Genomic DNA, 14,606 nt, shown 5'->3' on the forward strand with positions numbered 1-14,606 from the left:
TACAACGGAAAAAGTGATTTACAACCTGTACTTGCACTTACAACCGTTGCGCCACCCCTGGGGTCACGTGATCACAATTTGGGTGCTTGGCAGTGGCTCACATTTACAATTGTAGTCCAGTTCCCTCTATGAACAGGAGAGTCTCTACCATTTTGTGTCCTGTCTCTCCTTGAAAGTCTCCAGTGATGGGACATCCACAACTTCTGAAACAATTAATCATTCCCCTGATTAATTGTTCTCACCAGTAGGAAATTCCTCCCGAGTTCCAGGTTGCTTCTCTCCTTGGTTAGTTTCCATCCGTTGCTTCTTGTCTTGCCTTCGGGTGCTTTAGAGAATAGGTGGGGCCCCCCTTCTTCTCTGTGGCAGCCCCCCAAATACTGGAGACGATATACGTTCTCCTGCTTGAGCAGGGGGCTGGACTAGAAGACCTCCAAGGTCCCTTCCAGCTCTATTCTAATTCTAATTCCATCATGTCACCTTGGTCCTTCTTATCACCAGACTAGACATATTTAATTCCTGCAACCGTTCTTCATATGTTTTACCCTCTAGGCCTTTAATCATCTGAGTTGCTCTTCTCTGCACTTTTTCCAAAGTCTCAGCATCTTTTTTGTATTGTGATGACCAAAACTGGTGCTCCAGGTGTGGCCTTACTAAGGCTTGGAAAAACGGTACTAATACTTCACATGATCTTGATTCTACGCCTCTATTAATGCAGCCTAAGATTGCATTACAAGATTGCCAACAAAAGTACGTATAGTCCAGGCCATGGTTTTCCCAGTTGCAATGTATGGCTGTGAAAATTGGACCCTAAGAAAGGCTGAGCGCCAAAGAATGGAGGCCTTTGAACTCTGGTGCTGGAGAAGACTCCTACGAGTCCCCTGGACTGCAAGGCGCTCAAACCGGTCAGTCCTAGAAGAGATCAACCCCGACTGCTCTTTAGAAGGCCAGATCCTGAAGTTGAAACTCAAATACTTTGGCCACCTAATGAGAAGGAAGGACTCACTGGAGAAGAGCCTAATGCTGGGAAAGATGGAGGGCAATAGAAGAATGGGACGACGGAGAATGAGGTGGCTGGACGGAATCACTGAAGCAGTAGGCGTGAGCTTCAATGGACTCCAGAAGATGGTAGAGGACAGGAAGGCCTGGAGGAACGTGGTCCATGGGGTCGTGATGGATCGGACACAACTTCGCAATTAACAACAACAACAAGATTGCATTGGCTCTTTTTGGCTGCTGCCGCACATGGTTGGCTCATATTGTTCACATGGATTCTAAGATCCCTCTCAACTGTTTCTGGCACTGAGCCAAGTTTGACCTAACCTCTACCTGTACAGTTGGGGTTTTTTTTTCTTACTTTTTATCTACATTGAATTTCATTTTGATAGTCAGGGCCCAGCTGAGTTCAAGCTTGTCAAGATCCGTCTGAATTCTGGGAGTTGAAGTCCGCAAGTCCTAAAGCAGTGGTTCTCAACCTTTTTAATGCCGCGACCCCCAACCAGTCGTAAGTCGAGGACTACTCAACCGGTCGTAAGTCAAGGACTACTCAACTGGTGCAGCACCGTTTGCAGAATGGGACTTTTGGCGGGCTCAGCAGGCAGAGACAGCCTGGACAATTCCTATTGGCTTTTGAAAGCCAATAGAATTAGACTCTATTCAAGAGAGTCTATTCTATTGGCTTTCAAAAGCCAATAGAATAAAAGGGAGGAGCACAGCTAAGGAAAAGGGGGGAAAAAATGGCGGACTGCGTTGTTGGGCGATCCCCGTGAAATGGTCGTTCGACTCCAAATGGGGTCCCGACCCACAGGTGGAGAACCACTGTCCTAAAGGGACTATGGTTCCCCCACCCCTGCCCCAGGGGATCCGGGCTTAGGCTTGTCTGAGAAGCTCCAAACCCAGTAGAAGACAGCTGCAAGGGGTTTGGTTGCCCCAAAACACACATATGCGTTCATCTCTGCTTGAAGAAGGCTTAAATGTGGTTAGAAGTATATAGGAATGAAATTAGTATACAGGGAGTCCTCTACTTTGGACCACAACTGAGCCCAAAATGTCTTCTGCTAAGTGAGACAGTTAAGTCTACTTTGCCTCAGTTTACGACCTTTCTCGTGAATCCCTGCGTTACGTTAGTAGCATGGTTGTTAAGTGAATCCGGCTTCCCCATTGACTTTGCTTGTCAAGGTCACAAAAGGGGATCACGTGACCTGGGGACACTACAGTTGTCATAAATATGAGCCAGTTGCTGAGCGTCACGTGACCAGGGGGATGCTGCACCGGTCGTAAGTGTGAAAATTGGTCATAAGTCCTTTTTTTTCCACAGTGCTGTTGTAACTTCGAACGGTCACTAAATGGACTCTGGTATGTCAAGAAGTACCTGTTACTGGCAAAATGCAGAAAGCAATATGCCAATCAAGGGAGAGAACAAAGCACAAATGTATCGTCCGTCACAGAACATAGAATAAATAACAAGCTTGCAGTGCACCTTAAAGCTCATCTAGTCCAACCCTGTCAACAAAAGTATGTATAGTCAAGGCCATGGTTTTCGCAGTTACAATGTACGGCTGTGAAAGTTGGACCATAAGAAAGGCTGAGCACTAAAGAATGGAGGCCTTTGAACTCTGGTGCTGGAGAAGACTCCTGCGAGTCCCCTGCACTGCAAGGCGGTCCAACCGGTCAGTCCTAGAGGAGATCAATCCAGACTGCTCTTTAGAAGGCCGAATCCTGAAGTTGAAACTCAAGGACTTTGGCCACCTAATGAGAAGGAAGGAGAAGGGCCTAATGCTGGGAAAGATGGAGGGCAAGAGAAGAAGGGGACGACAGAGAAGGAGGTGGCTGGATGGAGTCCCTGAAGCAGCAGGCGTGAGCTTCAGTGGACTCCAGAAGATGGTAGAAGCCAGGAAGGCCTGGAGGAACGTTGTCCATAGGGTCGCGATGGGTCGGACACGACTTCACAACTAACAGCAACAATGACAATGAGAAAAAAGGACTCCCTGGAGAAGAGCCTGATGCTGGGAAAGATGGAGGGCGATAGAAGAAGAAGGGGACGACAGAGAAGGAGATGGCTGGATGGAATCACTGAAGCAGCAGGCGTGAGCTTCAATGGACTCCAGAAGATGGCAGAGGACAGGAAGGCCTGGAGGAACGTTGCCCATGGGGTCGTGATGGGTTGGACATGACTTCACAACTAACAACAACAGTCCAACTCTTTGCTTGAGCATTCCGAACGTCAATCAAGTTCCCAGGAACTCAGCTTGACCCCGCCCCCTCCAGGAATCAACCTGGGCAGAAATTCTGGATCATCTCCAGTTGATACCAACTCCTCAACCTGCAGGACTGGATTCCTTTTGCAAAGCAGGGCCGGCAGAGGGCGCTCTCCCAGCCAGGAGAAGGGCTGAAGCGCCTGGGAACCGCCGCTAGAGGGCCGCCACCTCCCTCCCGGCCCGGGCATCGCAAGAGGAGACGCCCGCAGGAGCCGAGCCTACCGTTCACACGTGCTTCCTGCTCCGAAGAGCCCCGAGCATGCTGGCCGGCAGGAGAGTGGCGGTGCACGTCTGCAGAGGGGGCGGCTTCCCGCAACGGGCCCGCTTCGAGCAGGTAGCAACGCGGGGTGGGCACGGGGGCTGCCCTGGGGAAGGACAGAATCCAGACCACCAGTAGGGTTAGTTGTTGTTGTTGTTAATTGCGAAGTCGTGTCCGACCCATCGCGACCCCATGGACAACGTTCCTCCTGGTCTTCCTGCCCTCTATCATCTTCTGGAGTCCAGTAGGGTTAGTACTGCCTTACAAAGCCTTAGTAAGGCCACCCCTGGAGTACAGCATCCAGTCTGGGTCGCCCCCATATCAAACAGATGTTACAACTCTGGACCAAGTTGCAGGGAAGAGCAACTAAGACGATTAAAAGGCCTGGAGATGATACTTCAGGTAGCAGGATTTGGGTATGGCCAGTCTAGAGAAAAGAAGGACCAGGGGGGACATGATAGCAACTATTTCAGTATTTGAGGGGCTGCCACAAAGAAGGAGGGGGGGTTGTCAACCTATTTCTCCAAAGCACCAGAAGGCAGGACAAGAAACAACGGATGGAAAATTAATCCAGGAGAGAAGCAACCTGGAATTAAGGAGAAACTTCCTGACAAGTGAGGGCAATTAACCAGTGGAACAACCTGCCTCCAGAAGCGGTGAATTCTCCAACACTGAAAGTTTTTAAGAGGCTGGACAGCCATTTGTCTGAAATGGTATAGGGCTTCCTGCCTGAGTAAGGGGTTGGACTAGAAGATGACCTCCAAGGTCCCTTCCAACTTTATTATTATTATTGTGGATCATCGCACAGTCAGCCAGATGTTTAGACTGGATTTGGCATTTTGTCTACCTATCGAGTCCTTACCCAGGACCTGGGATAGGCAGATGTGGATGTTTGATGGTATTACAGATATCGTCGCAGGATGGAAGCAGTTCCTAGTAAGGCCGCCTTTTGCAATTGACTGATAGCGAATTTGTCAATGCCAATGGTGTTCAAGTGGTGCTCCAGTTGTTTTGGGATTGCACCCAAGGAGCCTATCACTATTGGTACTATCCTTGCTTGCTTTTGCCACAATCTTTCTATTTCTATTTGTAGGTCTTTGTATTTTGTTATCTTCTCCAGTTCTTTCTCTTCTATTCTGCTATCTCCATGCACTGCCACGTCCACTATCCAGACTTTTTTGTCTTTCTTATCTACAATTGTTAAGTCTGGGGTGTTATGTTGCAGGTGCTTGTCTGTTTGAATTCTGAAGTCCCAGAGCAGTTTAATTTTATCATTTTCTATGACTTTCTCTATTTTATGATCCCACCAGTTTTTGCTTACAGGCAAATGATATTTTTGCATATTATATTATTATTATTATTATTGTTATGGATCATCGCACAGTCAACCAGATGTTCAGACTGGATTTAGCATTTTGTCTACCTATCGAGTCCTTCCCAAGGACCTGGGATAGGCAGATGTGGATGTTTGATGTTATTACAGATCTCGTCGCAGGATGGAAGCAGTTCCTAGTAAGGCCGCCTTTTGCAATTAACCAGTGGAACAGCTTTCTTCCGGAAGTTGTGGGTAGCTCCATCCCTGGAAGTTTTTAAGAAAAGTCTGGACAAGCATTTGTCCGGAATGGCGTAGGATCCTCTGGTTGGACTTTACTTAAGTTGGACTGTACTTACCTTTACTTAAGAAAGAATGAACTCAAGTGGTTGAGAAATCAAATGCAGCCACTGGATTAACTTTAACTCAGTGGGCAAACTCAATGGAGCTCCCTGGGTCCTGGCAACCAGCCAAACCACTTTGGACTGCTGCAGATCCTACAACCAAATCTTGCAACCATGAAAGAGTTGCAGGCAATTTGGACAAGGCCACCTCGAACTTCTGTCCCTTGAAATCTCCATGGACAGATCAGAATGAAACCCTTCCATTTCCCCTGGGCTGGTGGGCTGAGCTGGCCAAATAGAATTCTTTATTAGAATAGAATAGAATTCTTAATAGAATTCTTTATAGAATTAATAGAATTCTTTATAGAATAGAATTCTTTATAGAATAGAATTAATAGAATTCTTTATAGAATAGAATTCTTTATTTTAATAGAATAGAATTCTTAATAGAATAGAATCTTTATTAGAATAGAATAGAATTCTTAATAGAATTCTTTATAGAATAGAATAGAATTCTTTATCAAATAGAATTCTTTATTAGAATAGAATTCTTAATAGAATAGAATTTTTTATAGAATAGAATTCTTTATTAGAATAGAATTCTTAATAGAATTCTTTATAGAATAGAATTAATAGAATTCTTTATAGAATAGAATTCTTTATTTTAATAGAATAGAATTCTTAATAGAATAGAATTCTTTATAGGATTCTTTATAGAACAGAATTCTTTGTAGAATAGAATAGAATGCCTTATAGAACAGAATTCTTTACTGGCCAAGTGTGATTGGACACCCAAGGAATTTGTCTCCAGTGCAGGTATATACAACAATAGTGTATATACAACAACAGAGTGAGTGGTCATAGATCATAGTTACAATCATAAGGTACAACAACAAGGAATAAATACCAATACCAACAGGAGAAGGAAGTAGGAAAGATGAAAAGAAAAAATAGCAATACAGCCCTACTACATGGGTAAATATCCTTAGGCCTAAGACAGGGCTGTGGGAATTAGGTGTTTAGCAGAGTGACGGCACTTTGTGTCTGATTGTTTTGGCATGCCATGCCCTACAGCAGCGTCCAGAGGGGAGAAGTTGAAACAGATTGTGTCCAGGATGTGGACATGTAGTTTATTTTCTCAGCCCTCCTTCTGGTTCGCGTTAAATATGACTTAAATTCTAGCTGCTCCCTCTGCAGAGAGACCCCCCCTCCCCAGGCTGGGTATCAAAGGGGTTATGGCTTCAGGAAGGGTCACAATCTGTCTTTGCCTTGCAGAGCATCGTTGGCCACTGCTGTCCCCCCCACGAAGACAGCGGCATCGTGCACTGCGCTCTCAAACCCCTCCAGTTCCTCGTTTCTGACCAGGAATTTCCTGGCTCCACCAGACTCCTCTTGAAGGTGCGAAGGGGTTTGATCCCCCCCCCCCCAGGAGAGAACAGAGGTGCTTCTCCGCCTTTGATGGCCCTGAGAATTTTATACAGGGAGCCCTCGACTTACAACAGTCCATTTAGTGACCGTTCGAAGTTACAACCGCATTGAAAAAAGTGACAATTTTTCACACTAATGACCGTTGCAGTGTCTCCATGGTCCCGTGATTTACAGTTGGTTGCTTGGCAACTGACTCATGTTTATGACGGTCCCGGGGTCCTGTGATCCCCATTTGTGACCTGACGAGCAACGTCAATGGGGAAACCGGATTCGCTTAACAACCGTGTAACAACTGCAGTGAGCCACTTAACAACTGTGGCAAGAAAAGTCGTAAAATGGGGCGAAACTCACTTAACAAATTTCTCGCTGAGCTACGTAAATTCTGGGCTCCATTATGGTCGTACGTTGAAGACTACCTATAGTCATTGTGCCGAGTCATCCCATGACCGGACTCCATTTTATGACCATTTTTAGCATGGTCGTTAAGGTAGCCATTCTAATCCAGCTTATCCAACGGTGGGAAAATGTTTTTTAAAAGTTGCAAAATGTGATTCCGGGACTGTGGGACGGCGCAACAACTGGGTGTAAATGCGAGCCAGAGGCCAAGAGCCCAAAATATGACCACGTGACGGCAAAAGATCAGGTGGCCATCATAACTTTGAGAGTTCATTTTTCTTTCTCTCGTAAATCGTTAAACAACCAGCCATAATTTGAGGACCCCCCCCCTCCGTAATCATGACGGTGAAATCTTCCATTTCCACGATCCAGAGGCATTTTTTTCTCTCTTCCAGCGCCCCCCGTTCTGCCCCATCAAGCATTTGACTGTGGAGCAAAGGGCTTCCCTCCCCACGGAGAGCCGGTGCCAGGGGGTGGATGTCGGGGTGGCCGTTCTCCTGGAATCGGCGAACCAAAAGATTTTGTTGACCCGCCGGGCGAGAACACTCAGCCTCTTCCCCACTGCTTGGGTGCCTCCTGGTAAGAAGAACTGAAGGGGGGAGGGATCGGGTGCGAGAGGATGGGATGGAATTGGCTATAGGATTGTATGAATTTGATTATTATATTGATATTGAGCAGTTGAAAGTTTTTATTGATTATATTTAGATATATTAATGAATGAATTTATTTGAATTTAATTGATGATAATTTCTACATAGATAGAGAGGGAAGGTTTAAGAAATATTGTATGAATTGTATCTATATAATGTTATTGGGTTTTTTTTGTAGTTGACCACCATATCTCCACGCTGGTTCTTAAGCTTCTGTTGGTGTAAAATGGAAAAATAATAAAAATTGTTTATAAAAAAAAAAAGAAATGGAAATCTTGGCCCTCAGCAGTATTTGCACTGGGGCCCTCTGAGCAATTTCAGCCTTTTTATGTAACATAAAACAGAAAAGGGATCCCAGGTAGTCCTTGATTTACAACAGTTCGTTTAGTGGCCGTTCAAAGTTACAACGGCATTGGGAAAAGTGACTTAGGATCTTTTTCAGCTAAGACCTTTGCAGCATCTTCCTGGTCATGTGATCAAAATGCAGATGTTGGCAGTGTCCCAGGGTCACGTGATCCCCTTTTGCGATCTTCTGAGAAGCAGTGGGGAAACCAGATTCACTTAACAACAGTCACTGAACAACTGCAAGGATTCATTTAACAAGTGAATCTGGACAGCCCTTTGTCTGAAATGGTATAGGGTTTCCTGCCTGAGCAGGGGGTTGGACTAGATGACCTCCAAGGTCCCTTCCAACTTTTTTATTATTATTATTATTAAGTGTGGCAAGAAAGGTTGTAAAGTGGGTTAAAACTCACGTAAATGAAGTCTCACTTAACAACAAATTTGGGGCTGTATTGCGGTCGTAAGTCAAGGATTACCTGTACTGAATCCCAGTTTTCAGAAGCAGCTGGTGAGGGCAGAAACTGGATGTTTTTTTTTTTTTTTCCCCTTGCAGGCGGCCATATTGAACTGGAGGAAGAGGTAAGGCCTTTTTTTAAAATCAAAACCAAAAAGGGAGAATCCAGAGAGCATCAAAGGCCAGGAATGACTTTAGGGAGCCTTTGGTGGGGGGGAAATCTGGCCAGTATTTTGCAAGCTTCTAACCCTCTTGGAATCCTGAAAGCCTGTTGGGAGAAGGCCTGAGGGATTCGGAGAAGAAATTCTGTCTTGGAAAAAGGTTAAAAAAAGAATTGAGGGCAGTCTATGTGGTGTGGTGGTCTCTGCATCAGCAGATACAAAAAACACCCTAGGGTGTTATGATCTCCCGAACGCATCCCCAGATACCTCTCCAGAGGTCAGTTCAGAGGATGAACCAGTTCTGGGTACCACAGGAGGGGAGTTGATCAGTGGCTCCGAGCAGCCGTCTGGGAGGGATTTAGCTGAAGTGCAGCTGCAGCAGGACAGCCCTGAGGCTTCAGGTGGGGAAAGCACGCAGCTGCAGCTGGTCAGTGATGAAGAGGAACTGCCTTCTGCACCCGATCCAAGAGAAAAGACAGGAGCAGAGAAGGTCAGCCCGACTACTCATGAGGAGAAACCCTCGCCACTCTTGATGTGCTGCACCAGAAACTGGCTATTTAGCACAGCAGACAGATGATGTGGGGAACAACACGTTCATTTCCTAGCTGTGTGTTTTCTGGTCGTTGATTCCTGCCTTGCTTTGGATTAACCCTGTGCATGACTTGGATTGTGCCTCGTGATCCCCGCTTGTGTTGTGGATTTAATTTTGCCTGGAGGGTTTATTTTGATTGGGAAACTTTCAAGTGCCTTGCAGACTCACCAGCCACTGTTCTGTGGACTAGCACCGGTCTGCTTTTGACTGGACTTCATTGGGACAATTCTGAGATTTGGGTGAATTTCTGGGGAATATTAATAAACCCACTAAACCACTGTTACATTTGAGTGAGCGGGACAGCACGCAGGGTGAGAGAATCGAAGCTTGAGTCAAGGGGGTCTGTGGGATGGGGAGCACTCTGTCCATGGTCAGAGGCTCTCTTCTGAGTGCAGCAGCCCCGATGCCCATCAATTTCAGGACGTGTCTTGTCTCCCCACCCTTGTTCCTTTCTTCTCCGCAGCTGCTGGATGCCGGGCTGAGGGAGCTGGAGGAAGAGACCGGCTTGCAGCTGCAGGATGGGGAATTCTCCTGGCACCTGCTGGCCCTCTGGGAGGTAACACAACCCCAAGATCCCCCCAGTTCTTGTGAAGGGTCAGGTGTGGGTCACGCCAGCTGAGGGTCTTGTGATGGGAAGGTCACATCAGGTGAAGGTCATTGGGAGGTGAAGTGTTGGTTTGGGGGGGGGAATATGTGGGTTGCTTGAGGGTCAGTAATGTCCCTGATTGGCTGTGCGGTTGATTTGAATTCGGAGGGGTTCATTGGCTTTGTAGGTCGTTGTGTCTGTTGATGGAAGTGCTTGTGGAGTGCCAGGCTTCGATAAACTCGTGTGCATGGCAGGTGGTAGCGTGGCCGATGACTCCTGCATTGTTCCAGCGAATTGGGTCTTGTGTTGCTGTGAAACCTTCTTGCATTGCTCCGTAGTGAAATGTTTGGAAACCAACCCAGAAGCTCGGAGGATGAACCTCCATCCTCATCCTCCGCCCGAGCTACAGATACTCGCCACGACTGCAATCCCATTTCACCTTGTCTTGTCTCCCACTGCAGTCTGTGTACCCTCCCCAGCTGAGCCAAGGTTTGCCCCAGCGCCACCACATCGTGATCTACCTGCACTTGGCCTTGCACGAGAGCCACCAGCAGCTCCAGGTGAGTGGGGCACGTTGGCCACGCTCCCCTCCCCACCGAGGTGTTTGGAGCAGAAGCGTCTTCTTACTTTTAATAGCACCTAGACTTACATAGTGCTTCATAGTGCGTTATATCCCTCTCTAAGCGGTTTACAGCATCTTTCCCCCAACCATCTGGGTCCTCCTTTTACCGACCGCGGAAGGACGGAAGGCTGAGTCAACCTTGAGCTGGTCAGGATCGAACTGCTGGCAGTGGGCAGAGTCAGCCTCCTAAACCACTGCACCACTACAGCTCCTGGCATTAATTCCACTGATTGGATTCACCTTTCCTTAGCCCGAGATGACGTGCATCGGGCTCTCCTTTAATTTGATCCCACAACACAGAGGTAGGCTGGGCTGAGAGCAAGCAGCCCAAAGTCAGGCCAGCCTGATGCCTTAGGGACTAGAGCAGTGGTTCTCAACCTGTGGGTCGGGACCCCATTTGGGGTCAAACAACCATTTCACGGGGGTCGCCAAACAACGCAGTCCGCCATTTTTTTTCCCCTTTTTCCTTAGCTGTGCTACTCCCTTTTATTCTATTGGCTTTTGAAAGCCAATAGAATTAGACTCTCTTGAATAGAGTCTAATTCTATTGGCTTTCAAAAGCCAATAGGAATTGTCCAGGCTGTCTCTGCCCTGCTGAGCCCGCCAAAAGTCCCATTCTGCAAACGGGGCTGCACCAGTTGAGTAGTCCTCGGCTTACGACCGGTTGAGTAGTCCTCGACTTATGACCGGTTGGGGGTCGCGGCATTAAAAAGGTTGAGAACCACTGGACTAGAGGATAGCAGCAAATTGCCCCCACCTCCCGAGGTTATATTTAAAGCCATCTTATTTGAACCATGGTTTGTTACCTAAGCCACAATCTTCCTGAGTTTACCAACAGGCTAAGCGTGAAGCTCCAGAGCTGCTTCTCAATTGTAATGTTTAATTAGAGTTTTGTAATTTGGGGTAATTTCTTACGGTGAAACGTCTGCACACGGGATTGGAGACTGCAATGTTCAAAAGAAGCCATTTAATGATAAGGAGATGAGATTTAAATGGTTCTCCCGCACTCTCCCAGTTGGACCGCTACCAGCAGGAGTCCGTGCAGCGAAGGGCAGCTTCAGCCTGGTGCTGGATGCTTAATCAGCAGCAATGAATTAATGGCAATGAATTAATGGCCTTGTTGTCTCTTGTGGAGGGAGAGATAGAGAAGAGGAACGCTGTCTTGATGCTTGAATTGCAGATTGATCCACATCTCTCGATAGGCCAGGCTGAAGCCCAACGAAGCCGAGGTCAGCGCTGTCGCTTGGCTGGACCGCCCCACCCTGGCATCCATTGTGGCTACGGAGGACGGGGCAGAAGGCGAGATCCCAGGGGCGGGCAGGGGGGCACCGCCCACTGTCAGGTACGTGGCAGGGAAGAGCATCCCGGCTTGTCTAGTTTGAAAGCAAGAGCCAAGGGCCTAGTCCAGCGGTCCCCAACCTTTCCAGTGTGGTGGCCTGGCAAAGAGGGAGGCCATTGAGTGGCAGGTGGGCGCACTGCTCCATTTGTGCGAGCGTCGTGCCCGCCCTCCACTCACGAGTGGAACTTCACACGTGTGTGCTTGCCCATTTCTCCCGCGTCCTGGTTCTGAACAGGCCGCGTCCCGGTAGTGGCCCCGCAGTCCAGGAGTTGGGGACCCCTGGTCTAGTCCTCATAAGCTGGCTGAAGGAAACATAGTTTGGCCCATCAGTATTGGTTCCTTCTCTTAGGTCAGTGGTTCTCAATCTTTTTAACGCCGTGACCCCCAACCGGTTGTAAGTCGAGGGCTACTCAACTGGTCATAAGTCAAGGACTACTCAACCGGTCGTAAGTCGAGGACTACTCAACCGGTCGTAAGTCGAGGACTACTCAACCGGTCGTAAGTCGAGGACTACTCAACTAGTGCAGCACCGTTTGCAGAATGGGACTTTTGGCGGGCTCAGCAGGGCAGAGACAGCCTGGACAATTCCTATTGGCTTTTGAAAGCCAATAGAATTAGACTCGATTCAAGAGAGTCTATTCTATTGGCTTTCAAAAGCCAATAGAATAAAAGGGAGCAGCACAGCTAAGGAAAAGGGGGAAAAAAATGGCGGACTGCGTTGTTTGGCGACCCCCGTGAAATGGTCGTTCGACCCCAAATGGGGGTCCCAACCCACAGGTTGAGAACCACTGTCTTAGGTAGATAAACTGGATTCTTCGGAACATCAGTATTTTTTCCTTTAGTAAAACGAAAGGGCTATTAAGGCTTTTCAATCGATAACGTTCTGAATAATTTGCCCTTCATATTGGCAGGCAATTACTAAAGATTTGTCCAAAGTCTCTCCTCTTTCTGCTCTAGCTCTTCTCCGAACCTCCCAACAGATAAATGTCTCTTTTTACCATTTGGTTTACAAGTGTATAAATATATGATTGGTCTGTTGCCATGCAAACGGAGAGGTCTGTTGAATTAATAGCTTCTCACTCCTCCTCGTTTGAACTAATGGGGGTCAAACTTTGACAGATCTCGTTCATTTTTAGCAAGGAATTTAGGGTGGGGGAGACGAGGGGCAGACTGGTCTCCCTCCTTCCCCACATTTAAAGATCTCTGTGTATCTTGTCTCTCTTTGTAAGCAGCATCGTGGAACTGGAGAAGGGCTCAACCAAGACCCTGGTAATCCCCACCGCCACCTTCCTGGCCACAGCACAAGGGGAGGACGTGGAGCAAGTCAGCACCGGTACCAAGTACGCCCTCCGGCAGTGGCTGAACTTGTCTCCCCCCTGAACGGCCGAGGATGCTCAAACACCTGGAAAGCAGGAGGATGCCCTGGGCAGCCCTCCAGAGTCCAGCTGATGCATCTGGAGTTGCCTGGCAGATGTTTGGCTCCAACACTCCTTGGCTTTTGTTTTGGAGAGTGGGGCGCCTGTGTTCCAGCCATTGCTCAGTTGCCAAAAGATGACGAGTCTTATTTAGCTTTTGCTTGTCTCTGGGGTTTACATTACAGATATAGTCCTCGACTTAACAACAGTTCATTTAGTGACCGTTCGAAGTTACAACGGCACTGGAAAAAGTGACTTAGGACCGTTTTTTACACTTAACGGCCATGGCAGCATCCCCGTGGCCACGTGATTAGAATTCAGACGCTTGGCAACTGACTCCTATTTATGACCGTCGCAGTGTCCCGGGATCACGTGATCCCTTTTGGCAAACTTCTGACAAGCAAAGTCAATGGGGAAGAAGCCAAATTCGCTTAACGACCGTGCAACTGACTTTAAGAACGGCAGGGATTCGCTTCACCACTGTGGCAAAAAAAGAGAGGTAAAACTCACTTTAATAAGCGTCTCACTTAGCAACAGAAATGTTGGGCTCAATTGTCGTAAGTTGAGGACGGCATGTCCTTCCCTCATCTGTCAGTCATAGAAGGCATAAAATAAGTGCTGAACTTTGTTAGGGAGTAAAAGTGTTCCTGGAATCAGAAATCCAATAATAGAATCCAGGTTTTCCTGTACAGGCCCCGATGAACAGGAGTTGAAAGGGGAATAAGCACAAGGATATTATATATATTATTCATCTCAAAAAGACATTGTGAAAATCTGCCTAAAGAAACACATGGATCAAATTTTATAACCATGTACAGGTAGTCCTCACCTTAGGACCACAGTTGAGCCCAAAATGTATGTTGCGAGACATTTGTTAATTTTGCCCTATTTTACAGTCTTTCTTGTCACAGTCGTTAAGTGAATCATGGTAGTTATTAAGTTAGCAACACGGTTGTTAAGTGAATCTGGCTTCCCCCTTGACTTTGCTTGCCAGAAGGTCACAAAAGGGGATCCCCTGACCCCAGGGATAGTTCAGCCGTCATAAATGTGAGCCATGTTCTGTCCCAGCCTATGTGAGTCCTTGTTAACTTACAAGGACAAACCCCTCTTTTAACAAGTAGGCTGGAAATGCAGGGAAAACAAACCCCTTTTATTAATTAGGTACAGACCTGCAAAATGTCCCAAAAGCAAAGGCAAACAAAACACGATGCAAATGGAGAATTGGTTACAAGCAAGGCAAACAAAACAATTCCATGAAACTTGAGTCCTTTGCAACGGACTTGCCTTCAGCAACCAGCACCGCCCACACCTTCCCTTTTTATTATGCAGCCCCACAGTGTGGTTTTTCAATGCCTTCTCCTCCTCCCTTGGAGTCCCCCCATGGCCTCCCTCTATTCTGCTCTTGTTGCCTGTCTGGGTTTGTGGCGTCTATGATGTCTTCCAGTTGTGAGT

The 14,606-nt window shown here is 47.3% G+C and overlaps 1 protein-coding gene across 2 annotated transcripts; it reads left to right on the forward strand.

The window, feature by feature from the left end:
• Nucleotides 1-3,292: 3,292 nt before the first annotated feature.
• On the forward strand, nucleotides 3,293-13,466 carry NUDT17 (nudix hydrolase 17). Of its 2 annotated transcripts, none has more exons than XM_039358534.1 (8): nucleotides 3,293-3,588; nucleotides 6,445-6,567; nucleotides 7,389-7,572; nucleotides 8,539-8,564; nucleotides 9,656-9,748; nucleotides 10,240-10,338; nucleotides 11,581-11,742; nucleotides 12,972-13,466. In XM_039358534.1, exons 1-8 carry the CDS (start codon nucleotides 3,514-3,516, stop codon nucleotides 13,407-13,409), a joined length of 1,200 nt encoding a protein of 399 aa, XP_039214468.1. In that variant the 5' UTR covers nucleotides 3,293-3,513; the 3' UTR covers nucleotides 13,410-13,466. The 2 variants fall into 2 exon arrangements, with proteins under 2 accessions (XP_039214468.1, XP_039214469.1); XM_039358535.1 differs by having other exon boundaries at nucleotides 3,322-3,588; nucleotides 11,603-11,742; nucleotides 12,972-13,265.
• Nucleotides 13,467-14,606: the final 1,140 nt, after the last annotated feature.

This window comes from Crotalus tigris, unplaced genomic scaffold (assembly GCF_016545835.1).
Source record: "Crotalus tigris isolate CLP2741 ecotype Arizona unplaced genomic scaffold, ASM1654583v1 scf7180000019021.11574027:1482141, whole genome shotgun sequence".
Lineage (NCBI taxonomy): Eukaryota > Metazoa > Chordata > Lepidosauria > Squamata > Viperidae > Crotalus > Crotalus tigris.

Coding starts and splice junctions, on each gene's coding strand:
- NUDT17 (XM_039358534.1), top strand. CDS start 3,514: ATGCTGGCCGGCAGGAGAGTGGCGGTGCACGTCTGCAGAGGGGGCGGC. Junction 6,568..7,388: donor CCACCAGACTCCTCTTGAAG/GTGCGAAGGGGT, acceptor TCTCTCTTCCAG/CGCCCCCCGTTCTGCCCCAT. Junction 8,565..9,655: donor ATATTGAACTGGAGGAAGAG/GTAAGGCCTTTT, acceptor TCTTCTCCGCAG/CTGCTGGATGCCGGGCTGAG.